Below are 26,104 nucleotides of genomic sequence, written 5' to 3'. Positions count from 1 at the left end.
AGAATTCACAAGATTTAAGGAGTTTCTATCCATATAGGCCTAAGAAAACTCCATGTGTCTATGATACGCTTTTATTCGTGAATTAATATGGCAGTGGAAATCGAAGAGTTCACAAGATTCAAGGAGTTTCTATCCACATAGGCCTATGCAATGTTTCAAGTCGAGATATACGGCTAGACTTATGACAGTAACCTGTCGTTTATTTTCATGTTTTACTGAGCAAATACGTTCATTAACATATAGTATTATTTCCAGCAAATGAATAACAACGTCAGAAAAGTATAATATACTTTTTCAGCGCCGTAATTTTTGTGGAAGTGGCGATAAACTCCACAAGATTTTCTGTAAGGGATTACCATTAAATAATTTATTCCACTTCTTCGTTTTCTATGACTCGTTTTCTATTTGATGCATGACTTGAGAATTTAAGGTTTGAGATACACGTTTTAAATCGATCGGTGAGTGTTTGAACCAAACAATCCTTACGAAAGATTCACGACTATTTTATGTGTATTTTAGTCTTAAACACTGTTGCATTAACTCTGTGTTGGGTTAAGTTATTAATATGTCTTGTTATATTAAAGACGTGAAGTAATGACGATATCTTGACAATTACGTCAATTATCAATCATTGCAGTAAGGCCAATTTGAATAAAAGGGATCTTTACAATTTCTGCAAGTTGGAAAGCAGAAAAAATTAAGCATTTAGAAGAGGGTTTATAAATGAATGAATAAATAAAAGACATTGAATCATTGGCTGCTTCTGAATGGCGCTCTCTAGGCCTATGTAAAAAAAAAAAGTGCAATTCCAGCATATTCAACATTAAAACAGTAATATGGAGTCTTGAAACATAATTTATGCAAATTTAAAATAACAAATATAAGCTATTTCTGTTGAATATTACAATTAGTACCACCCGAATCTTACAATACTGGTAGTCTTTATTACGTGGATAAAAATCTCAGAATATCAGGCAAATTTGAAAAGTGGATGGCATAAGATAAAGTAATTTGGGCCAATGCATTCAAAAGCTATGAACTCAAAGAAGTATACAGACGAATGAAAATAGACCAATATATTAAAAGGCTTCAGAAATGTATGAAAAGTTAATGGGAATGTGGCGATTGGAGGTCAAGACAAGGAAACTTGTCTTGGTATCAAGGAAAAAAAAAAAAAGTATTATTTTGATGTAAAATTAAAGCACCATGTTGAGAGATATATACTGCCCTAAAATGGAAAACTGCAGTATTTGCAAAATTCTCGAAATTGAGATATGCCACCTATTGGGCTCGTGAAACACTAATACACAAGTTACTGCAGTTTCAGAATGATTCTTCTTCAATGCTTTCCACGAGTATTTAGGGGATCCCATTTGCAGTATCTGCAAAATCAGCAGCAAGGCAAGGGAGTATCTGCCATTTTTCAATTTTGTATTTTTGCAGATATTGCAGTCTTCCATTTTAGGGCGGTATACTGGATGAGGGAAATTCTCATTGCATTTTAATGAATATATATATATATATATATATATATATATATATATATATATATATATATATATATATATATGTGTGTGTGTGTGTGTGTGTGTGTGTGTGTGTGTGTGTATGTGTATATATAAATATATATGTATATATATATAATTTATATATATATGTATGAATGTAGATGTATATATGGTATATATGCATATATATATATGTATATATATATATATATATATATATATATATATATATATATATATATATATATATATATATATATATATATATATATATACTCAGTAATTAGGCGGCTACTTGGAAATCTTAGCTTAATGATAAATAATATTGCCAAGACCATGAAGAACATTCTTTATTGTACGAGCTTTCGAGGTATAAAGCCTCATCATCAGGCTGAAAAAACCGACAAGGATGAGAATCAATAAAATTACAATAAAATGAATTGTCATAATAAATCTTCAGCAAAAATACTAACGAAATATATAAAATGAACAAGTAAATACAAACTAAAAGGGTGAGACGTAAAATAACGAAAAATTAAAAACACAAACATAAAAATATGAAAATAAAACTAAGGTGAAATGTAAACAAACTACCACTCACAAAGTAAAATATTTAACGACCTAATTGAGTACCTACTATGAAACACAGAGGTCTTTCTATTAGAACTAGGTTTCCCCTTTCCAAACCACCCTTTTCTGCCATTAGAGAACACAGTTTTGGCACAGGACCATCCTTTCACTGACCTGGATTTTCGGGTACTGTCTTTTTGTTCAAATAGACTGGACCTTTTAATTTCAGAGTCGCTGACTATTAAAAAGATGAAGCCGGAATTGAACAACAACTCGTCTGGTATTCAACTAGCTATCGTGTAATTTCATAGTAGGTACAGTAGGTACTCAATTAGGTCGTTAAATATTTTACTTTGTGAGTGGTAGTTTGTTTACATTTCACCTTAGTTTTATTTTCATATTTTTATGTTTGTGTTTTTAATTTTTCGTTATTTTACGTCTCACCCTTTTAGTTTGTATTTACTTGTTCATTTTATATATTTCGTTAGTATTTTTGCTGAAGATTTATGATGACAATTCATTTTATTGTAATTTTATTGATTCTCATCCTTGTCGGTTTTTTCAGCCTGATGATGAGGTTTTATACCTCAAAAGCTCGTACAATAAAGAATGTTCTTCCTGGTCTTGGCAATATTATTTATCATTGTTATATATATATATATATATATATATATATATATATATATATATATATATATATATATATATATATATATATATATAAATCTGAAAGACACCTTAAAAGAGAGAAAACAAGCTTTGTAACTTGCTGTATTAAAAGATAAATTAACAAATAAAAAAAATATTTCATCTGAGATTTCAACAACTTCCTGAGTTACACTTCACACCGAAAGATTACCAAAGGCTATTTTCCAAAAAAGTTGCTTAAGTTAATGTATCAGTTAGGAGTCAAAATAAAATCTTAATAATTTAAAAGTCCAAAAAAAAAATGTTCTTTTCAGAGTACTTGGAATTATTCAAAAGCGTCAGGGTTTTTCAAAATATATATATTTTGCAGACTCTGCAAAATCGATGAAAAACATTGAACAGTGTTTAAAAAGTTCCCTGTACATGACTTGTTTTTTTTTTTCACAAGTCATATAACCAAATTATTATTATTATTATTATTATTATTATTATTATTATTATTATTATTATTATTATTATTATTATTATTTAGAAGACAAACTCCTGTTCATACGGAACAAGCCCACCAAAGGGGCCATTGACTTGAAATTCATGCTTCCAAATATTACGGCATTCATTTGAAATTATTATTATCACCACCAAAGGGGCCACTGACTTGAAATTCAGGCTTTTAAAGAATATTATGGTGTTCATCTGAAAGAAGTTACAGAATATAATAGGAAATACAGATTATTATTATTATTATTATTATTATTATTATTATTATTATTATTATTATTATTATTATTATTATTATTATTCAGAAGATGAACCCTATTCATATGGGCCTAGCCAACCCTAGCGGCCATTACTAACTTGAAATTCAAGCTTCCAAAGAAAGTGACAGGAAATAAGAAATGACTCTTACGGGCAAGAGCCCGTGCTGGCATAAACAAAAACCAAGAAATTATTAATGAAATAACAAAGATGAAGACCTCAAAAAAACTCACCATTGTGAAGCTGCCGGCTCTCGAGCACCGAGTCTCAGGATAACGGAGCGGTGTTTCAATGTCCTCCTCCGGAGGATCTTCGGGTAACAACCAACTCGTCACGAAGTCCTGCCCTTTCTCGAACACCTTCTGGAGGTCTACCCTCATAGGGAAGACCCCAGTCACCGTCAGGACGACGATCTTCAGGAAAGCCGTGAAAAACAGGACGAGTTGCATGACGGAGAGTTCGCCCAAGTAGACGTAGCCGTTGGGTGTTGCCGAGGCCGTGATTGTGGAGAAGATGGCCTCTGCTGGCGATGTGTTTGGCGACCAGCAACTGACAAACAATGCCCATCCCACTAATCGGCTTATGGGGCATCCGGCTAACGGAGGGCCCATTTTACACAGGTGGCTAGGCACTTAATTCAAGGTTTTGTGTGTGTGTGTGTGTGTGTGTGTGTGTGTGTGTGTGCCCTTTTGCCTCTGAGTATGATCGGAAATTTACCTTGCGCCCAAGATCGCGAGACTTTAATCCCTAAAGTCGGGAGTGGCTATGCGTCTAGCACCGGGAAAAGTGATCAAATTAGGCTGGTGTGACTTTAATTCAAGGTGTTTGGTATCCTTCTGCTGCAGACAACGAACATAAAACCTGCTATGCGTCTAGGATCGTAAAAAACAAATGAAATTAGGCCGATGTGACTTTAATTCATGATATATCGTGTCCTGCTTCTAAGTATGAGCGTAGAGAGACTGCTATGAGTTGAGCACCGCGAAAAGTAGATGAAATTAGACTTATGTGACTTAAATTCAAGGCGTTCGGTGTCCTTTTTCATCTACACATGAGCTCAGAAACTTCTGCGAGTCTAAGAATACGAAAAGTAGATCAAATTTGGCCTAAATACGAGTTAGGGAGCGCCTAGCACCGCGAAAAGCATGCCTAAATGGACAAGCACTTAATTCAAGCTGCCTCGTGTCGTTTTCCTTCGGCGAAAAGCAGGCCTAAATCACATTAGGCCGATGTGACTTTCGTCCCAAGGAGACACAGACGGTGAGTCTGTCAAGGAAGATGCGCATCATCGCCTAGACAAAACATGACTGGAAGACGTTTGATCCGCAACTAAAAATCTCCCAGACCATTGAGTTCATTTGGACACGACATCACACTGACCCATCCCCTCGCCCGAATGCAATGCATCACCCGAGGGCGCGAATGGCGTGCTTTAAGGTATTACCAATGCTTCAAAGAATCACAAAGAATCATACACATACACATACACACACGCGCGCGACACTAGTTTTTTTTTACTCAATTATCTCCTCGTGGCATTAAAAAATGAACACAATTTCTTGCTGGATAACAAAACAACTCTTCGGAATAGTTATTACGTCTGCTTGAGAGGACATATCATACTGTACACACAATGGCACGACAAAAAAGGGCGTGTTTTTCTAAATTAAGCTGATTATTCACCTCCTATTCTGTCGATCTCTGACAGGGGCTGCAACTGGGCCAAACAATGACTGCACAATACACAAAACACGTATTTTCATCTTTCCAATCTAATGTAGATGAAAGATTACAACAAAATCTAATTTATTTCCCAGACCAGTGGCTGGAATGATACTTCTTATTCTCCTTCATAAATTTCTTTTCTCATTTGCAGGCCTAGCGCCTCTGGGACATTTCTAGGCTTATGCCTGGAAGAAGACGAAGCTAGTTGTAGCCTCTGGGACCACAATTCAGAAGAAGTGGAATAATGGGAGTCTGTTGGGAGGGGGGCCTCCCCTTAGACCAGATCTAATGAAGACCTTTCTCAAAATGTTTTCATATAAGGCTGAAATGAAACCTTAGTAGCATATTTTTAGGCAAAATAATGAAACAAACCTGGGGCATTTAAAATAATACATTTCAGTCAAATGAACTAATCAGTCAGATTAAACTAACAAGGGTTTACTTGTTGCAAAGCTAGCGTGTCAAACAAGTAGATTTCCGTCAAAGAACTTGTCATTCAGCACAAGACTGACCTAAAGCAAAGGAACTATGCTTCATGCGAATATAAATCATGGTAATACGACGTATAAAGTATCATCCCCACTTCTGCTTATTGCTGTTAGTCAATTTGAATTATTATTATTATTATTATTATTAATTAATTATTATTATTATTATTATTATTATTATTATTATTATTATTATTCAGAAGATGAATAATATCCAAATGGAACAAGCCCACCAAAGGGGCCACTGACTTGAAATTATTCAGAGAATATTATGGTGTTCATTAAGTAACAGAATAGAGAAAATACAGAAAGAAATCAGAAAAGGAAAAATAAATTAACAAAATATTATTATTATTATTATTATTATTATTATTATTATTATTATTATTATTATTATTATTATTCAGAAGATGAACCTTATTCATTGACTTGAAATTCAAGCTTCCAGAGAATATCATGGTGTTCATTTGCAAGAAGTAACAGAAGAAGAAAATACAGAAAGAAGAGTTGAATCAGAAAAGGAAAAATAAATTAACAAATATATTATTCATACAGAAGATGAACCTTATTCATACAGAAGAAGCCCACCAAAGGGGCCACTGACTTGAAATTCAAGCTTCCAAAGAATATCATGGTGTTCATCTGCAAGAAGTAACAAAAGGTAACAGGAAACACAGTAAGAAGTTGAAGAGAGATCAGTTATTGGAAAAGAAAAAAAATAATTCGCAAATTACTAAAGAAAAATAGATAAAAATGTAAGTATACATTACTAAAATACAAGGAGAACTGCTTTAGGGGTAGTAATGCACTGCATTTTCGCTTGAACTTTTGAAGAGGTTCCAGTAACACAATGCACAAATTACTCAGTACTCACCAAGGGACCACTGACTTGTCTCTTCCTCCTCAGATTAATCCACTGGCCCAGGTCCACGTACAAGGGTATGAAGCCCAGGGCCCAAACCACGACGAAGAATATCGTTGCTATTGACACACCAATCATCTGGCCATACGACAGGCGACCGAAGTCTGGAAACTCTGGAAGATAATGACAGATGTTTCTTGTCAAAAGTTATTATTTTTTTGTGAAGTCAGTTAATTTCATGAATTGAAAAGAGTAAATGAAGGTGAGTAATACTGGTAATCTTCTTAGACACGAAGATATATATATTACTCAATTGTATTCCACACAGGGAAAAATGGAAAATTTTAATTGCTGAAAAAATGCTCAACTTTCGTCCGCCAGTGGGCCCCTTCTTGGGGCTTTTTTTTTTTTTTTTTTTTTTTTTAGAAAATACTTCAAGAAGAGGTACAACTGGCGGACGAAACTGATTGAGTTTTTAACACTATATTTTTCAGTTTCATTATGTGGAATATAATCGAGAAGATGGAGGTTAGTTACTGTATTGGGTATTATTACAGAAGTGTGACTAGGATTTTAAACACGCTAGATGCAGCGATGTATCCTGTAATATACACACACACACACTTTACTCGGGTCTTTCCTCGGTTCACTAACTATCATTGTCTGAATACGAATTCCTAAATTCTCTTCAGAGGGATAAAACATTGCTTACTGACCAATTACATTACTGAATATTTAACTTTGCAGACCAGCATATACCTTCATTAAGCTGTCTACAGCAAAATCTACATTACGGTAGGTGAAAATATCTATACCAGATGAATCCTTATGTTGGCTACAATAATCTCTTTAGCTAGTATCCCAAATTTCACTGATTGGTTGTAATCTAACGAACTTTCTGGAGAAATGATCCATTGTTCATGTTTGGTCCTTAGGAATAATCAGCCACAACCCCCTGGAAATTCAGTGACATGTCATTACCCCGACCCCCCGCTAAATACAGAATCTAACAATGTATATGACTCCTATGAGTGACTTACTTCAAAAGATAAGCTGGTTAACAAAGTTCCCCTCTGTCCAGGGTACTCTGGTCTGATCCGAAGGCGGTTCCTGTCAGTCTTTATTCTCCCACCTACGACCACTGGACAACACAAACCTACGACTATTGACAGCACTGTCTACAAGGAACTTCCAACGCAGCATAGGAATGGAAAGTGGGAACGAACATGACCTAAACAAGGCTTAATCTCATTTGGCTTTATATCTCTTCCTCCCAGGCTTTCAGTGGCAACTTACACAAAAGGAATGAACTACCAGCCTTAAATTTCAAACAAGCTTGCTCTACACCTGTAATACTGAGTACGTCCTTGCCTTACTAGCTGCATATATTTTATATAACTGAATTCTGCTCAATTCACCATCACCCAAAAGGGTACATATTTATGAAACCTCAGCCAAAGAGCCATAAATGAAATCTATCCATCTCTCCACAGGTCCACAAGCAACCCACCAGTTCTGGAATTTCAGAAAAGCACACAAGTCCAAATACACCAAAGCTTTCTAAAGAAAATTTCACTGATTTTCCTCATTTGAATTTAGTCACAGGAGGTCCTGTCATTTCTTCTGTGATTAAGTACCACAGGTCCTCCTTTTCTTAATTTTTCTAAAATTCTTGGGGTCTGGACTAGAACAAACACTGCAACCAATGGAGTGTGCAATAACTCTTTACAATAAGTCTCCCTGGTGTGCAAAAATCACCAAAAAGTAAAGGCAGCACAGCTTAAACTGCTACGCACAACACACCACTACCTAGAAGCTGCAACTTGAATCTGTGGTTTAAAACATAACAGGCGTCATGCTAATCTGTCTGTATCCACAGTATTCCCCAAAAATGCCTGGCAAAACCTAATGTTACACTGGAAAAGCCTTGCAAATGCTCTTGCTGATAATTCACTGCTTATGATGCTTATGCTAAACATACTAAAGAAGTGTCATTGCTCTTTTTGTCATAATCATTAACCTTCACGCTGTGGCTCCATTGCTATGATAGTTATTCCTTGTGACAACCTCCTGCTAGCATCTCTTATCTTGGAAGACTGGGGTGAAGAGGATTTGTCAATTCCTGATTGCTGGTTGGGAGTTGTTGAGCAGGTACCTGAATCAACCACATTAATAGCCTTTGGTAAATGGGGCTCTGGCGATGAAGTGGGCCCGTTTTGTCCAGCTTGCAGATTCTCTGCAGCCACGTCAATAAATCTGCTCTTCCTCTGACAGGTACTGACCAGAAGACCAGTCTGTCCCTTTCTGAGATGGGCAAAATTCTCTGCAATATCTTTGCGAATGTTTGACGAAAACCCGATATAGACCAAAACCATGATTGTGCTCCCAGCAAGCGGTCTGTTGATCAGTTTCACACCATACGTGTCTTCGGAGGGTTTAAAACGAGTGCTCTTTGATCCTTGGGTATACAATAACCAGCCCATGATATGTTGAGATGTATTCCAGGTGAATAACATCATATGTACAACGATACTCCCCATCATTGATACTAAGCTAAAGTGGTGCCTTGAACTGTGTCCACGTCGGCTACACAGCGTAACAATGCAGATGTGAATGTAGCAGTAGATAGCAAAGAGTGAAAGAAACCACACGGTAGGAATAGTCCAGGCCACACGACCTTGCCTCACATAGCAGAGATCCATTGGGATGACAGAACTAGGTCTCAGGACCCTTTCTGTACCCTTCAACAAGCCACTCAGCAAAGCCAGTCCCTGAATGCACCAGAACAAGAGGGAAGGGTTGAGCCCGCGAGAGAAGACAGGGTAGATGACATACAAGTACCTCACCAGGGCGGTGAAGTTCAGCGTGTTCCAGATATAAACGGAGACTATGAAACCAAACCCGACGATGATCTGGCAGTGGTAGAATTTCCAGCGGTCTGGAATCTGCTTGCGGATGAGCAGTTCGGGGAACTCGAAGGCGAAACAGAGGAGCAACACCGTGCACTGCCACAGAATGATCCGATCAGCGCATAAGACAGTGAAAAGATGGAGTTGGAGAGGCTGGACGGCAAGATATAGGGGTGCATAAAATAGGTACAAAGAAATAATTAGTCAGAGAGGTTGGACAGCTAGACTGGAGAGAGAGAGAGAGAGAGAGAGAGAGAGAGAGAGAGAGAGAGAGAGAGAGAGAGAGAGAGAGAGAGAGAAAGCAGGAATGGATTTAAAGTAAAATGGCTAAAACGTGGAATGCTACAAACATGGAATTTTGTGATGCCTACAGTGCAAGTGTGAAGGTGCACTGACGGCAGTTACCCCATAAGGGGAGCTGATAAGTTAAGAAGTCTAGAGTCTGAAGTCTAAAGAAATTTGAAGTCTAAAGAAGGCAAAAGTCTATATAAGTCTAAAATCTTATGTCTAATGTCTAAAGAAGTCTAAAATCATAAGCCTTACGAAGCCTAAAGTCTAATATCTAAAAAAGTCTGGTCTAAAGAAGTCTAAAATCTTAACCCTTAAGAAGTCCAAAGTCTAACGTCTAAACAAGTCTAATGTCTAAAGAAGTCTAAAATCTCAAGAAGTCTATTGTCTAAAGAAATCTAAAGAGGGCTAAAATCTAAAGATATATAAAGTCTAAAGAAGCCTAAAGAAGTCTGAAGTCTAAAATCTGAAGAAGTCTACAGTCTAAAGTCTAAATAAATCTAAAGAAGGCTAAAACCAAAAGAAGTCTAAAGTCTAAAGAAGCCTAAAGAAGTCTAAAGTCTAGGTTATAAGGGGTAACTACAGTAAAATAGGACTCCCAATGCCTTACCTCCTAATTCAATTTCAACGTCCTCAAATACCCCAAGAACTCCATCGCTGACGATACATAGAAACAGGACGAATATCCACACGAAGTTCCAGCAATGCATCTTCTCATAGTAGGGAATCCACTGTATCCCTTGCAAGGACCTGCAATATGTATCCCCCACGGAATCGTTCCGGATTCAGATGTGATTCGCTCCAGTTTGAATTTTGTATCTCATCTTATTTTTAAAAAAATTTTTTTTCACTAAGTTGGATATGTATAGATTTAGATTTTGTATCTCATTTTTATTTTTCTAAATTTTCTAGCACTGTACTGGATACATTTATATATACTGTACTGTATAAGTCATGTATTATTCAATTTTTTTTAATTAGATTTTGTATCTCATTTTATTTTTCAAATTCTGGCACTGCACTGCACTCGATACATATAGGTATAGGACATGTATTATCAAACTCGCATTTGAATTTATATTTTATATCTCATTTTATTTTTCAAAACAATTCTTTCACTGCACTGGATATATAGATACATGTATATAGATACTTTTTTCATGAAATTTTGTCCTTTATCTGAGATATTTCGCATTTCCAAAAAAAAAAAAAAAAGAAATCAGTTTTAATACTGTCTCCATTGAATGACCTGAATCCAAAAATCGTGGTGCATATTGTAAGAAGTTTCAGTGTCTTCTTCTTGCTTTCATCTTTCAATATTTTACGTCACGTGAGGGGAAAAAAATAAAAATTAAAGTGTGGGCAATGTGATTACATGAGGAAAAACAATAAAAATTAAAGTGTGTTAGGCAATGTGATTACATAAAGTATAAAAATAAAAATTAAAGTGTTAGGCAATGTGATTACATAAAGCACAAACAAATTAAAGTGTTAGGCAATTTGATTACATAAAGTAAAAAATTAAAGTGTTAGGCAATGTGATTACATAAAGTACAAAAAAATAAAAATTAAAGTGTTAAGCAATGTGATTACATAAAGTACAAAAAAATAAAAATTAAAGTGTTAAGCAATGTCATTACATAAAGTACAAAAAAATTGAAGTGTTAGGCAACGTGATTACATAACGTACAAAAAAATTAGTGTTAGGCAATGTGATCACACAAAGTACAAAAAAGATAAAAATTAAAGTGTTAGACACTGTGATTACAGAAAGTACAAAAAAATTAGTGTTAGGCAATGGGATTACATAAAGTACAAAAAAAAAAAAAATAAAAATGACAGTGTTAGGCAATGTGATTACACAAAGCACAAAAAAACGAAAGTGTTGGGCAATGTGATTGCATAAAGTGCATAAAAAAATTAAAGTGTTAGGCAACGTGATTACATAAAGTACAAAAAAAATAAAAATTAAAGTGTTCGGCAATGTGATTACATAAAGTACAAGTATTTCTGCTACAAAATCAAGACAGTAACATAACACAAGCTCCTCTGTAATCATTCTCCTGGTTTCTCCAAATGTCCAAACCACAATTTTTATTTCAATTTTGATTTCAATCAAAAACGGTTGTTCGGTCTGAGTTCAAAGGTCCATATCAGGCATCTATTCTCATAGACACTTTACCATACCCACAGGCAGCTGTAAGAGAGGCAGGTGTTGGCATAAGGCCGTTTTTTGTTATACACCAATCACCCAGAATTAACACAGAGGCCTCTTTAGTTCTTCAACACATCTATAATATCTTCACTTACAGGCTTCTCTAGGAGCAAGAGCCCGTGCTGGCATAAGGCCATCTTGATATATACTGTATATACAACAGCTCCCCAAATTAATTCCTTGTTTAGGCCTTCATTCCTGCTTTCACTTTTAAAATAACTACTTTCAAACTTTCACTCACTTTCACAAGTACTGGGGCACTTCCGGCCAATCAGTTGAAAAATAAGTTAGAGTGGTTGGACAGCAAGATAAAGAGATCTAGAGAATAAAGGAGACGAAGTAAAAGGGTCTAAAGGTTTCTGGTTGGTCTGAATTCATAAAGATGGATCTGACAATGAGTTTGGCATAAAAACAAACATTTCAGCCCCAAGAGTACAAGGAACTGGAGCATAAAATTTAGGCCAAAGGCCAAGCACTGGGACCTTTGAGGTCATTCAGCGCTGAAAAGGAAATGGAGAGTAAGGAGCTTGAAAGGTGTAACAGGAGGAAAATCTTTTGCAGTTGCACTATGAAACAATTATTAGGAGAGGGGTGAAGACAGTAAGTTAGAAGAATGAGAATATGAACGAAGGAGGTACAGTAAAAGGAATGAAAGGGGTTGCAGCTAGGGGCCTAAGGGACGCTGTAAAGAACCTTAAGCAATGCCCACAGCGCACTGCCTGTGGTGCACTGATGGCATTATCCCACTACGAGCCCAAAAGTTCCACTAGAACGAATAAAATTGCCTAAAAACTGACTTTTATTTTTCAAAGAACCTAAAGTAATGCCTGCATCGCACTGCCTGGGGTGCACTGGCGTCATTACCCCACTAAGGGGCCAAAAGTACCATTAAAACGCCAAATATTACACAAGAAATGACCTCTAACTCTGCCTATGCAAATAAGACAGGTCTTCGTCTGCACAGACTCCTGTGATTTCAAAAGTCAAATAATAATTTTACATATACAGTCGAAAACTATCTACAATCTAAACTCGGCTCGTTCACGAGAGGCTGGAGGCGGAATGTGGGCGAGGTGATATATAATCATTAAACGTGACTTGTTTACAAACGACTTCAGATCTACGTGACTCAAGTTACAAAGCGGGACTTTAATTCTTCTGGGAATAAGAGTTACGCTCTTAAAAACAGAGGCGAGACGTTACACAAAAATCCTACGAAAATTCTTTAAAATTTCTCTTTCGTAAATGCTGTCTAATTTAGGCTTGAGTCTATTATTATTATTATTCAGAAGATAAACTCCTCTTCATGTGGAACAAGCCCACCACAGGGGCCATTGACTTGAAATTCAAGCTTCCAAAGAATATTATGGTGTTCATTTGAAAGAAGTTACGGAAGGCAATAGGAAGAGAGAGAGAGAGAGAGAGAGAGAGAGAGAGAGAGAGAGAGAGAGAGATTGGAAACTGAATGAAAAGACGCATGAATGAGAGAAAATGAGAAATAGAAACAGGAATGAGAGAGGTGTGAATAAAACAATGAGAGAGAGAGAGAGAGAGAGAGAGAGAGAGAGAGAGAGAGAGAGAGAGAGAGAGAGAGAGAGAACGATAACCAGGCGAGAAGGGGTGAATAAGACAACTGAAAATAAGGAGTTAGAGTGGTTGGACAGCAAGATAGAATAACACCCTCTATTTGGAATTGTCACCCGAACTGGTTACTCACGTTTTGACGTTTCACAAACCACCCTCAATTTTTTTTTTTTTTTTTAAGTTTTAAATCTTGTAATGTCTAGTTTTGGGTAATTAAATCATATATATTTTTTAAAAATTATTATCAATTATTTGCGTCCTAGCAGACGATAGAGATCACATTCCTATTTAACTCAACGGGAATCCGGTCCTTAGTCGAATCCTACCTGACAGGAATACAGAGTATTACTAAAATCTAACAGGATCGTCTTCCATTCTTGGTTAAACTTACCGCTGTATTTCCCTGAAATGATAAATTTTTGCTTTCGTAATCTTGCAGCGAGCCTAATACATCAGTGGAAACACACACACACACACACACACACAAACACAAGTACATACACTCACAAACAACATAAAAGGCAAAGACATAACTAAACCAAGCCTGCGTTGTTTTGGTGTCACCAACCTTCACACATTCTGACGTCAGTTTCAACAAAAATAAAACTCTGGCCCAAAAAATTAATCCAGACACTACAATGCTTTCAGAATCCTGATTTAAAACCTCTATAATTCTCTGCTATTATCAGCTTTTAGTTTTCTGTAAAAGAAAACTATTGAGATGGCTTTGTCTGTCCGTCCGCACTTTATTCTGTCCGCCCACAGATCTTAAAAACTACTGAGGCTAGAGGACTGCAAATTCGTATGTTGATCATCCACCCTCCAGTCATCAAACATATCAAGTTGCAGCCCTCTAGCCCCCTCAGTCGTTTTTGATTTTATTTAAGGTTAAAGCTAGCCATAATCGTGCTTCTGGCAACGATATAGGCCAGGCCATCACCAGGCAGTGGTGAAAGTATCATGGGACGCAGCTCATACAGCATTATACCCAGACCACCGAAAGATAGATCTATTTTCGGTGGCCTTGATTATGCGCTGTAGCGGCTGTGCAGAAAACTCGACTGCGCCGAAGAAACTTCGGCGCAATTTTTACTTTGTTATCGAAAGGAATGACAATTTGGACCATAATCATTTGAGCTACAGGCTGAGTTGAATTTCCCTGAAACTGGGCCAACTAGACATGAAATCATTCAAACTACGGATTTACACTGAGGCCTACAGATCATCTGGGATATAATCACGAGGACAGACAGACAGACAAAAAGATAGGCAGTCAGACAGGAATAGTGACAAACAGACAGACAGAAAAACAGAGTCAGAAAAGATAGACAATAGTTGGACAGACAGGCGGACAGAAAGGACAGGCTAAAGACAGTCAGCACGACACACAGAAAAACAGTCAGCAAGACATACATACAAACAGTCAAAAAGACAGACAGTCGGACAGAGAGACTGACAAACAGCCAGAAAGAAGAGACAAACAGCCAAAAAGACAGAAATAGATCACCAGGAATATGGGACAGCCATCTAAAATGATCCCTCGTTACAATTCTTGACAGAGCGTCCCGCCATCGGCTGCAGTTCCGCAGAAGCCATTTCTCAACAACAGGCGAAAAGGCAGAGAGCCAGGTTCGATGCCCTTATTTTAAAGGCCTTCGTGTCGCAACCGTCTTAATATTCTCCTCGAGTTTTAAAGACGGTTCTTCCACCACCAGGGGCTGCTAATGTTTCCTTTCCAGCAGAGTTTTATGACCAAGAAGATCCTGCGTGTAAGGATTTGTTAAATCTTTTTCTTTTCCAGTTTTTTTTTTTTTGGTGGAGGATTTCGTCCTTAGCTTCTTGACTTAGTGACCTATCTTTCATAGCTAAGGATATGAAAGATAGGTCTGAAAGTCATGTCATTTTTGATCTGGTCTTGTGTGTACTTCAGAAAATTAGCTACACATAGAAGCAATAAGAGTCTGCATTATTTGGTGAAGACAGGTTCAGTAACTATGCTGACAAATTAGTGAATTCATCAGTCTGAGGACACAGAGGAAATCAGTCTAGTGAAAGCATCACAAAAGGTCGTACCACAAAATCTTACATGCCATTAGAGCCTAAATTTTTCGTTGATTTTCGTGTTATTTACTCTAGAATCTATAGAATCTAGTCTTGGATTCACCCTCAAGACTTTCACATCATTGTCTTATTTGCTCTAGAATCTATAGAATCTAGTCTTAGATTCTACCTCAAGACTTTCACATAATTGTCTTATTTGTTCTACGATCTATAGAATCTAGTCTTAGAGTCCCCTCAAAACTTTCATATGTCTTATTTACTCTAGAATCTATAGAATCTAGTCTTAGATTCACCCTCAAGACTTTCATATGTCTTATTTACTCTAGAATTTAGTCTAAGATTCTACCTCAAGACTTTCATATAATTGTCTTATTTACTCTAGAATCTAGTCTTAGATTCTACCTCAAGACTTTCAAATAATTGTCTTATTTACTATAGAATCTATAGAATCTAGTCTCAGATTCTACCTCAAGACTTTCATATAATTGTCTTATTTGCTCTAGAATCTATAGAATCTAGTCCTAGATTCTACCTCAAGACTTTCATATAATTGTCTTATTTACTCTAGAATCTATAAAATCTAGTCTTAGATTCTGCCTCAAGACTTTCATATAATTGTCTTATTTGCTCTAGAATCTATAGAATCTAGTTTTAGCCTCACCCTCAAGACTTTCATATAATCGTCTTATTTACTGGAGAATCTGTAGAATCTAGTCTTAGATACTCCCTCAAAGACTCGTATAATTGTCTCATTTGCTCTAGAATCTATAGAATCTAGTCTTAGATTATACCTCAAGACTTTCATATAATCGTCTTATTTACTCAAGAATCTGCAGAATCTAGTCTTAGATTCACCCTGAAGTCAAGAATCTGTAGAATCTAGTCTTAGATTCACCCTGAAGTCAAGAATCTGTAGAATCTAGTCTTAGATTCACCCTGAAGTCTGTTACATAATTTCTCATAAGAAACACCTGACCCACTCAACCGCGTGCTTGTCTCTAAGTCCACACTGCACTTCCCCTACCAGTCCTTCTATCTGTTTGACTTTTTCCAATAAAAATCCTAACTTTTTTTTTATAACCACATGCCTTTTTTCCTTTTAGGGCGATTGCAACAGGAGGGTAAAACCATCTGGTTATCAGCAAATATTACTTTTTTTCAAAATAATGGATGGTTTCTGAGAAAAAAAAACAAAAACAAAACCATAGTCACGGCTCCATTCCTACTTTGTCTCCTGAACCTATGAAAAATTCCCATACGGTAAACTTCAATATTTCCTGACAGTTCATTCTGACACATTTCGTTAGCTTTTAAAAAAGATGTATAAGAAGAAGTCCTTTTTTGCAGACGATATATAAAATATATATATATATATATATATATATATATATATATATATATATATATATATATATATATATATATACACATATACGTACATATACATATACATATACATACATATAGAGGGGAGAAAGAAGCTTTAAAACACACACAAACATACACACACACACAATCTTCAGTGGAATGAAATCCTTAACTGTAAATAAGATAAATGGTTCATTAACTAACAAAACACGGAGCACAGGAAGCGGTTTTAAATGCAATACATCCCAGATGTGGTTATCCCGTGACCAGCCAAACCCCATGACACAGACGAAGAATTCTCTAGATACACAGGTGTGTGAGATGGTGGTACACTTATGATACACTTGTACCGCGAACTCATTTCAGTTCAGAATTACATAATAATGATTTCACAACTCTTTTTCTAACTCGCCAACTCATTTCTGCTCAGAATTTCACAACCAATTCACAATTCTTTTTCTACTACAATGACATCATTCACTGATAGCAGAGAAAAAGAACTACAAGTCACTTAGTATATAAACGCTTTTATCATTTCGCGCCTTGGCACCCACCTAGGTTTTGCTTTTCGAATGACTCTGAAATCGCCAAATATCAGGAGCATCCTTCACAAATACGGCTCACTTACATCGCCCTTATACTCGTCCGGTACCAGGGACATTCTTATACCACCATGAAACACCGATCCTGGGTTCCAGGCGACTGGAAGACACCCTGGAAGGAGGTCTCACTAATACTGGACTTGCATCTCTCTTCTTTGCCTTCCACAAAAAGATTAAAGGACTTCCATTGGACTCGGCCTCTCTCTCTCTCACCTTTCCAATGTTCCTGACCACTCCACTCCCCCTCCCCCTCCCTTGCCTGTAACGGCCACCAACACCCCCCCCCGCCCCCACACCTCCCTCTTCCTGTAATTAACTGTCCTGTTTGAGTGTGTTTTGTGTCGTAATTATTTTTACTAAGTTACGAGTCTCTCTGGTTATGGTGGAGAGAGAGAGAGAGAGAGAGAGAGAGAGAGAGAGAGAGAGAGAGAGAGAGAGAGAGAGAGAGAGAGAGAAATATAGTTGCAGAAAATTGATACAATCTAGACTATCTAGTATTTATCAACAAAGGAAACATCAGTAGAGAGAGAGAGAGAGAGAGAGAGAGAGAGAGAGAGAGAGAGAGAGAGAGAGAGAGAGAGAGAGAGAGAGAGAGAGAGAGAGAGAGAGAGAGAGAGAGAGAGAGAGAGAAATAATAAGCTGAACTCCCTAGCATTCATTAACAGAAGGAAACTTCACTAAAGAGAGAGAGAGAGAGAGAGAGAGAGAGAGAGAGAGAGAGAGAGAGAGAGAGAGAGAGAGAGAGATAAGACTGCTGAACTCCCTAGCATTCATTAACAGAAGGAAACTCACTAAAGAGAGAGAGAGAGAGAGAGAGAGAGAGAGAGAGAGAGAGAGAGAGAGAGAGAGAGAGACTGCAACAAGTACAACTCACGCCCTTTGAAATATGAGGGTCATCTTCTCTCTCTCTCTCAGATTCTGCAGGTGACCGCGTCATCACACGCCTATGTATTTCCCCACCAACCGGGGCTTCGAAATAAATTAACTGTAATGCATAAGACCCTCTCCGGGATACTGTGGTCTCCCAGTGGCCCCATGCCCCCATGCCCCAGAAGCCTTTGGATACCTACTTGAAAACTGTCTCAGACACCTTCTGAAGGGGACATGGCCCTTGGCTGTCGCACATAATAATGAAAGGCTAAACAAGAGAACCCTATTTTTATTTTTATTTCTGTGTCCCTGGTGTTCACAAGGTGGGGACATTACCTGGTTCAGGAATGGAGTATATAAAATTTAGGCCTGAGAAGTCTAATTTAATTTTATTTCCCTGATGTTCACAAGGCGGGGACATTACCTGGTTCAGGAATGGAGTATATAAAATTTATGCCTGAAAATCCTAATTTCATTTTATTTCCCTGGTGTTCACAAGGTGGGGACATTACCTGGTTCAGGAATGGAGTATATAAAATTTATGCCTGAAAATCCTAATTTCATTTTATTTCCCTGGTGTTCACAAGGTGGGGACATTACCTGGTTCAGGAGTGGAGTACATAAAATTTAGGCCTGAAAAGCCTAATTTCATTTTATTTCCCTGGTGTTCACAAGGCACGGACATTACCTGGTTCAGGAGTGGAGTATATAAAATTTAGGCCTGAAAAGCCTAATTTCATTTTTTTATTTCCCTGGTCACAAGGCACGGACATTACCTGGTTCAGGAGTGGAGTACATAAAATTTAGGCCTGAAAAGCCTAATTTCATTTTATTTCCCTGGTGTTCACAAGGCGGGGACATTACCTGGTTAAGGAGTGGAGTATATAAAATTTAGGCCTGAAAAGCCTAATTTCATTTTTTTATTTCCCTGGTCACAAGGCACGGACATTACCTGGTTCAGGAATGGAGTATATAAAATTTAGGCCTGAAAAGCCTAATTTACTTTTATTTCCGTGGTGTTCACAAGGTGGGGACATTACCTGGTTCAGGAATGGAGTATATAAAATTTAGGCCTGAAAAGCCTAATTTCATTTTATTTCCCTGGTGTTCACAAGGTGGGGACATTACCTGGTTCAGGAATGGAGTGTATAAAATTTAGGCCTGAAAAGCCTAATTTAATTTTATTTCCCTGGTGTTCACAAGGTGGGGATATTACCTGGTTCAGGAATGGAGTATATAAAATTTAGGCCTGAAAAGCCTAATTTCATTTTTTTATTTCCCTGGTCACAAGGCGCGGACATTACCTGGTTCAGGAATGGAGTGTATAAAATTTAGGCCTGAGAAGCCTAATTTAATTTTATTTCCCTGGTGTTCACAAGGTGGGGACATTACCTGGTTAAGGAGTGGAGTATATAAAATTTAGGCCTGAAAAGCCTAATTTCATTTTTTTATTTCCCTGGTCAAAGGCGTGGACATTACCTGGTTCAGGAGTGGAGTATATAAAATTTAGGCCTGAAAAGCCTAATTTAATTTTATTTCCCTGGTCACAAGGCGTGGACATTACCTGGTTCAGGAATGGAATAATATAAAATTTAGGACAAAGGCCCAGCAAAGGCTGGGAACTATGATGAGTCATTCAGCAATGAAAGGAAAATTGAGAGTAAAAAGGTTTTAAAGGTGTAACAAGAAGAAGAAACCTCAGTTCCACTATGAAACATTTGTTAGAAGACTGAGGAAAGTAAAATGGAAGAATTAGAGCAGAGGTACAGTTAAAGGAATGGAAAGGGGTTGCAGCTAGGGGCCTAAGGAAGGGATGCTGCAACGAACCTTAAGTAATGCTTACACCACGTGAGGTGTACTGACGGCACTAAAACCCCCCCTCCCATCCCCTAAAGGGATCACCTAGTTAAGAAATTACCTGCAGGGATCGTCTTCAGGATTGAGTCCTGATGTTGCAATGGAAGATAGGTGATTTAGTACTGAGAGTAAAAGGGGTTTCTTGGTTATTAATTCACAGCTTTGACATCTTGACCCTTTTGGCAAAAGGAAGAGAGAGAGAGAGAGAGAGAGAGAGAGAGAGAGAGAGAGAGAGAGAGAGAGAGAGAGAGAGAGAGTCTCTTTTAAAGGGCTGGTCATGATTTGCAATTTGATATCATCCACTTATCTTTTGAGAGAGAGAGAGAGAGAGTCTCTTCTAAAGGGTTGCTCATGATTTGCTATTTCATTTGGTATTTAAACACTTAGTGGATATTGACGTTTTCTGAAATATTTAAACTAATTTCTTTTTATATCGTTTTAAAATTAACACTGATGATATTACTAGACTAAGTCGCCTTAATTAACCTACTTCCTACATTATTAATAATGCAAAAAGGTAATTCATTAGACAGAACTGATACCTGCCCTCCCTGGGTCAATGTTCACTTAATCTGCTTCAAACCTTTTTTTTTACATCAAGGGTAGTGCTGTATTTACTCCAGAAATCAGTGAATTCTGTTTTTTTTTTTTAAACAGCATCTTTCCTGACAAGCAGATATTACATAATAATTTAACAATTCCATGGGGATGCATCAATTTTAACTGCAAAAACTACAAACTAATCATTTTTCTCCCAGTGAAAATATGTATAATTTAATTCTAGAGACTTTATAAATATCACTTAAAACCAAAACCCCAGCTTCTTGATTTGGTTTAAGATAAGAAAGTCTGGCTTTAATATTATATCTATCAACAGTGTTTACAAATGAACTTACATTGAAGGTATTTACACTTCCCTAATGCAAAATTAAATGTCTGCTAGCTTTAATAAAGATTTAAAGAGACCAATAAGTACCTGGTCAGCTGGGGTCAAGAACTTCATAAAACCTGCAACTATATTGATCAGTCCATCTTGTAATATAATGCACTACCATCCCATGATCCCTTAAGTACAACCGTATTTAATTAATCTGAAGATTTGACATGTAACCTGGCTTTAAGTTTGACTAAAAGATGCCTTTTTCACACAATACTCAAAAGCATATTGATGAACCAGACCACTGAAAGGACATTGTTTGTAAAATTTCCTCTATCTACAAAGATACTGACGTTGGTGACACAGATCTTCAATCTTATGTTTCGCCAATGCTAGAATATTGCTCCTTTGTTAAGATGTCTGCAACCTTACAGAAATGGAAGATGAAATTTTGGTCAAAGGCCAAGCAAATGCATGGACCTAAGAATTCATTCAGCGCTGAAAGGAAAATTGAGAGTAAAAACTGTCTAAAGGCATAACAGGACGAAATCCTCGCAGATGCCATATGAAACAATTGTTAGGTGAGGGTTCAGGAAAGTATTATTATTATTATTATTCACTAGATGAAACCTATTCATATGGAACAAGCCAACAGGGGCCATTGACCTGAAATTCAAGCTCCCAAAGAATATGGTGTTCACTAGGAAAAATTAGGAGGAAGTAAAGTGAAATACACAAAGGAGATCCCACCTATCAAAAATGAACAAACATTAAATAGATAAATCGATAAAAAAGTGTTAAAATGCAAGAATAGTATTAGGGTAGTAATGCACTGCATTTTTGCTTGAACTTCTGAAGTTCCAATTGCACGACATCCTCTGGGAGGCTGTTCCACAGTCCAATGGTGTGAGGAATAAAGGACCTCTGGAACTGAGAAGTTCGACAGAGAGGCACATTTACTGCATATTGGTGGTGCTGTTCAGCGAATCTGGCTGCTCTCGGCAGATAAAGGGGATTAGGGATCAATTGTGAATGTGAAAGGTCTCTGTTGAAATACAACTTATGGAAAAGTGACAAACAAGAGACCATCCGTCAACGGTCCAGGTCATAAATGCTACTACAGTATTAGGAAACAGAAACATACCACCGCAAACCACTCTATCTAAAAGGGATAAATCTCTGGCAGAAGCAGACATCCACACTGAGAAAAGTATTCCAGTAAACGAAGTACAAATTACATAGATTTTATCACTGTTATAAATATATGAGGCCTTACGAACAATACTGTACCTAACTTTCACGCAGCATTTACTGAAACTTTTATTGTATGTTCCTCAAAAGCTAGATGTGATTCAAAAGTTACACCTAGAATAGTTGAAGCTTCAGACTCATTCAGCAAAGTTCCATCTATCTGAAGGGGAGGATGGCATGGGAAATCTGTACAAGAACTGCTAGTCAACAGTGTTTTTGGTTTAGTACTGGAATTCAGGATCATACCCCACTGACTACAACATTCCCTGATCCAGTCCATGTCTGTCCCAACCGAGGCTGAGGGCATTGTCATTTATCATACGTGGAAACTGTACTACACCCAAAAGTGTTGCATCATCGGCATACTGAGTGATATTGTTTTCCAGGCCAACAACCATGTCACTTGTATACACTAAAAATAACAGTGGACCAAGAACACTGCCCTGTGGAACTCCAAACACAGTAGGTCTTGGTTCACTAAAGATCCCGTCCACAGCAACTCGCTGCTGCCTACCTGTACTGTAAGGAAATCTTGAAGTAACCCTAAAACATATCCACCCACTCCAAGATTCTCAAGGTGATAAATAGTGCCTTGTGATTTACTAAATCGAAGGTAGCACTAAAATTTACTTGAATTACTCTGCACTCAAAACCCTTATCAAGGTTCCCTTGCAAAGGGCATGTCAAGTTTACAAGAGCATCCTTATTAAAATAGCCATCAGCATTTCATTGAGCTTCTGGGGATCAGGATCTAATAGAGCAACTGAAATATTAAGTGAGACAAACTTCAATAATGCGATCCCAACTGGATCTGGATTTGCCAGACCATTTTTCCAATGGTGGAATTAGGAATATACTGATTGACAGATATGTCCATCTCAATGGCGCAGTGATCAGAGGTGCCTACATATTCACAGACCTTGGACTTCACAACGGCTGGAACATCTATGAATATAAGGTCTATTGCCAGAAATGTGCATAGGTTCCTCAGTTAGCTGGACAAAGTCGGAGGATACCCAGAACTCAAGAGCAGATCGGTCATGTTGGTCTGTAGAATTTGAATTTAGCCACTCACTGCACTTTGCATTACATTCTCCACAAATAACGAATGAAGCTTGTGAATCCTGTGACTGTGCCATACTAATCCTTTCCAAAAGACAGTCATGTATAGAATCATCAATATCTGGATTGCAGTAAACAGCAAATACATAAACATTGAAGAACTTACTGAAAATTTTAAAACAAAGGACTTCATGCCGACTACATTCCAAATTTTTCTGACGATAAATAGGTCGTCTGGACTTAGTATGTACAGCCATACCTTGCTCATGTGGGATGTTACGACGATAAATCAAATCAGGGCCATCAAACCCAAGGATTAAAAACTCAACCTTTGACTTGTTACTACTTACAAGTCTCAAGTAAAAACATCAAATCGCAGTTACGGGCACAACTCTGGAGATCAAGAAAATTGACCTTCAAGCCCTGAATATTTGAGTAAAGTACATTGCAATTTTTCTTAGTGTAATGAGTAATAGACCCAGGGTTCAGCTCAATGTCTCCTGAAAGAATTAAAATCAACAACATAAAATCGGCATCAAAACTAATAAATCGACTCATAACAGTAACATTGCAAAAATAAACAGAATAAACAAAAATACCAACAACAACAACATTATTTACATTATTTACAAAAATTCTGTTGAGAGTATAAATAAACGTCACCATACGTCATTGAAAAAAAAACACTGGCAGCAACTGGTGGGGGCAGCACACCTTGTAAGGCAAAATAAATCTGCCCGGTTAGCCACAACTGGGGGAGGACGGTCAAGATGGATTTACAAATAAAAAAAGTCAGAAGGAAAAGATTAGGTAAAGACGAAGGCACTTTCCTGATGACACACAAGCAACTTTTGCTTTCTCGGCAGCCTGTCCTACACACTTTTCGAAATAAACAGGAAAGTGAACAAAAAAGAGAGGATAAAACCCTAATTGTACTCTCAGGCAAGGAAACTCAAACCCAAGACCATGTAAGGCCGTAGTACAATGGCTATGGCACAGTCCAGGGTTGGAGAACAAGGTTTGTATTCAGAGTAGCCTTCTCTTGGAGGGTTGCCTACCAAGGGTAAAGTCTCTTCTACCCACTGGTTTGATTTTGGAGTGTCCTTCTCCTAAAGGAGTTGCCTGCCAAGGCTTAAAAGAATCTCTTCTACCCTAACTTGTGTAGGCAGGGTTGTCACATCCTGAAGTGAATGCTGCTAAGAAAAGCCACATTAACCCACTACATATAAGATGGAAGAAAGAGAATATGAATGGAGGTACAGTAAAAGAGGGACATCTTCTACAAGTGACCTTTCAACGGAGAATTTCTACTCAGGCCACACATTTTCTGTTGTACAGTTTATCTGAAGTATGCAACCTATTCTAGACAAAATAGTACAGCACTCAATAATGTCCTCCTTGCCTACAATGATCAATAAGATTTAGAGTTAAACTATCACTGAAAAAAATCTGACTCTGTCATCTTCTCATCAATTGGAGACATCAGGTCAGACATCTATGTTATCTATTGCCAAAGAGCTTCCACTGTCAACCTTTCCTTCTAAACCTATTCATTTTACAGAGTGCCAGCATCCACATTTTGTCGAGGTACCCCAGTGTCCCACTGCTCAATACTAGAGACTTTTTATTCTCTCCAGTGAAGAACTGCGGAACAGTCTCCTGGCATCATAAATGTAGATCACAGGAGGCTGTGATGACACTTATGAAGTGCTGTTTACTAATGCCCTATGTAACAAAGACCCTATGTTGTACCCTAAAACCAAACATATAAGACATCCCACAACCATCAGTAATTCCATATAGTGTCTAGCCTAATCTAATCTATACTTTACACATCATTCAGTTTAAAAGGTTTATTCTTTAACCGCTGGCATTCAGTCAAAGAGCTTTTTCTGAAAAATGCATCACTTTTCAGAGGTAGCCTTAAAATATACCATAATACTATAATGCAGCTAACAAATCCTAATAAAACTGAAATTTGATATGGAAATAGTGGACTATCTTAATATCTTTTTAAACATATCACAGATCTACTCAACAAAAAATAACAAGAAAGCAATTGTGCCCAAACTAAAAATCTGAATAGGGTTGGTTCCAAACTACTAAGTCCTATGCTATGCCTAGACTTTCATAAGAATGGAATGGAGTATGAAATTTAGGCCAAAGGCCAAGCACGCGCTGGGCCTTATGAGGTCATTCAATGATGAAAGGGAAAATTGAGAGTAAAAACTTTTTAAAGGTGTAACAGGAGGAAAATCTCGCAGCTGCACTATGAAACAATTGTTAGGAGGGGGTTGAAAGTAAGATGGAAGAAAGAGAATATGAACAGAAGCATGGTAAAAGGAATGAGAGGGGGTTGCAACTATTGCAACTAAGGGCCGAAGGGACACTGCAAAGAACCTTGAATAATGCTTACAGTGCACTGCGTGAGGTGCACCGACGGGACTGCCACCCTGACGGGATACGGCAAGAGGATAAAATGAATTTATTTCTTTGTTCTGATACAAACCCTGGCTGTGGGAATTAAAGTACCAGAGGTGCACCCGTCCTTCTCAGCGATAGATCAGTAACGTCTTAACCATTAAAAGGATAAAAACAAAAAG

The 26,104-nt window shown here is 37.4% G+C and overlaps 1 protein-coding gene across 1 annotated transcript in view; it reads right to left on the bottom strand.

Annotated features, from left to right (window-relative positions):
- Window positions 1–11,433, bottom strand: part of LOC136842934 (uncharacterized) — a 40,241-nt gene extending 28,808 nt beyond the window's left edge. Inside the window, exons 1-2 of the mRNA XM_067110947.1 lie at window positions 10,365–11,433; window positions 6,570–6,730 (exon numbers count right to left, since the gene is read on the bottom strand). Of these exons, the coding sequence (XP_066967048.1) occupies window positions 6,570–6,730; window positions 10,365–10,464 (261 nt within the window). The 5' untranslated portion in view covers window positions 10,465–11,433. The remainder of the gene's footprint in view (window positions 1–6,569; window positions 6,731–10,364) is intronic.
- Between the last annotated feature and the right edge of the window lie 14,671 nt (window positions 11,434–26,104).

The sequence above is a fragment of the Macrobrachium rosenbergii genome, chromosome 10 (genome assembly GCF_040412425.1).
Source record: "Macrobrachium rosenbergii isolate ZJJX-2024 chromosome 10, ASM4041242v1, whole genome shotgun sequence".
In the NCBI taxonomy this organism is placed as follows: Eukaryota; Metazoa; Arthropoda; class Malacostraca; order Decapoda; family Palaemonidae; genus Macrobrachium; species Macrobrachium rosenbergii.
Note: the sequence above shows the minus strand (reverse complement) of the source record. Positions and strands in the feature narration are given on the sequence as shown.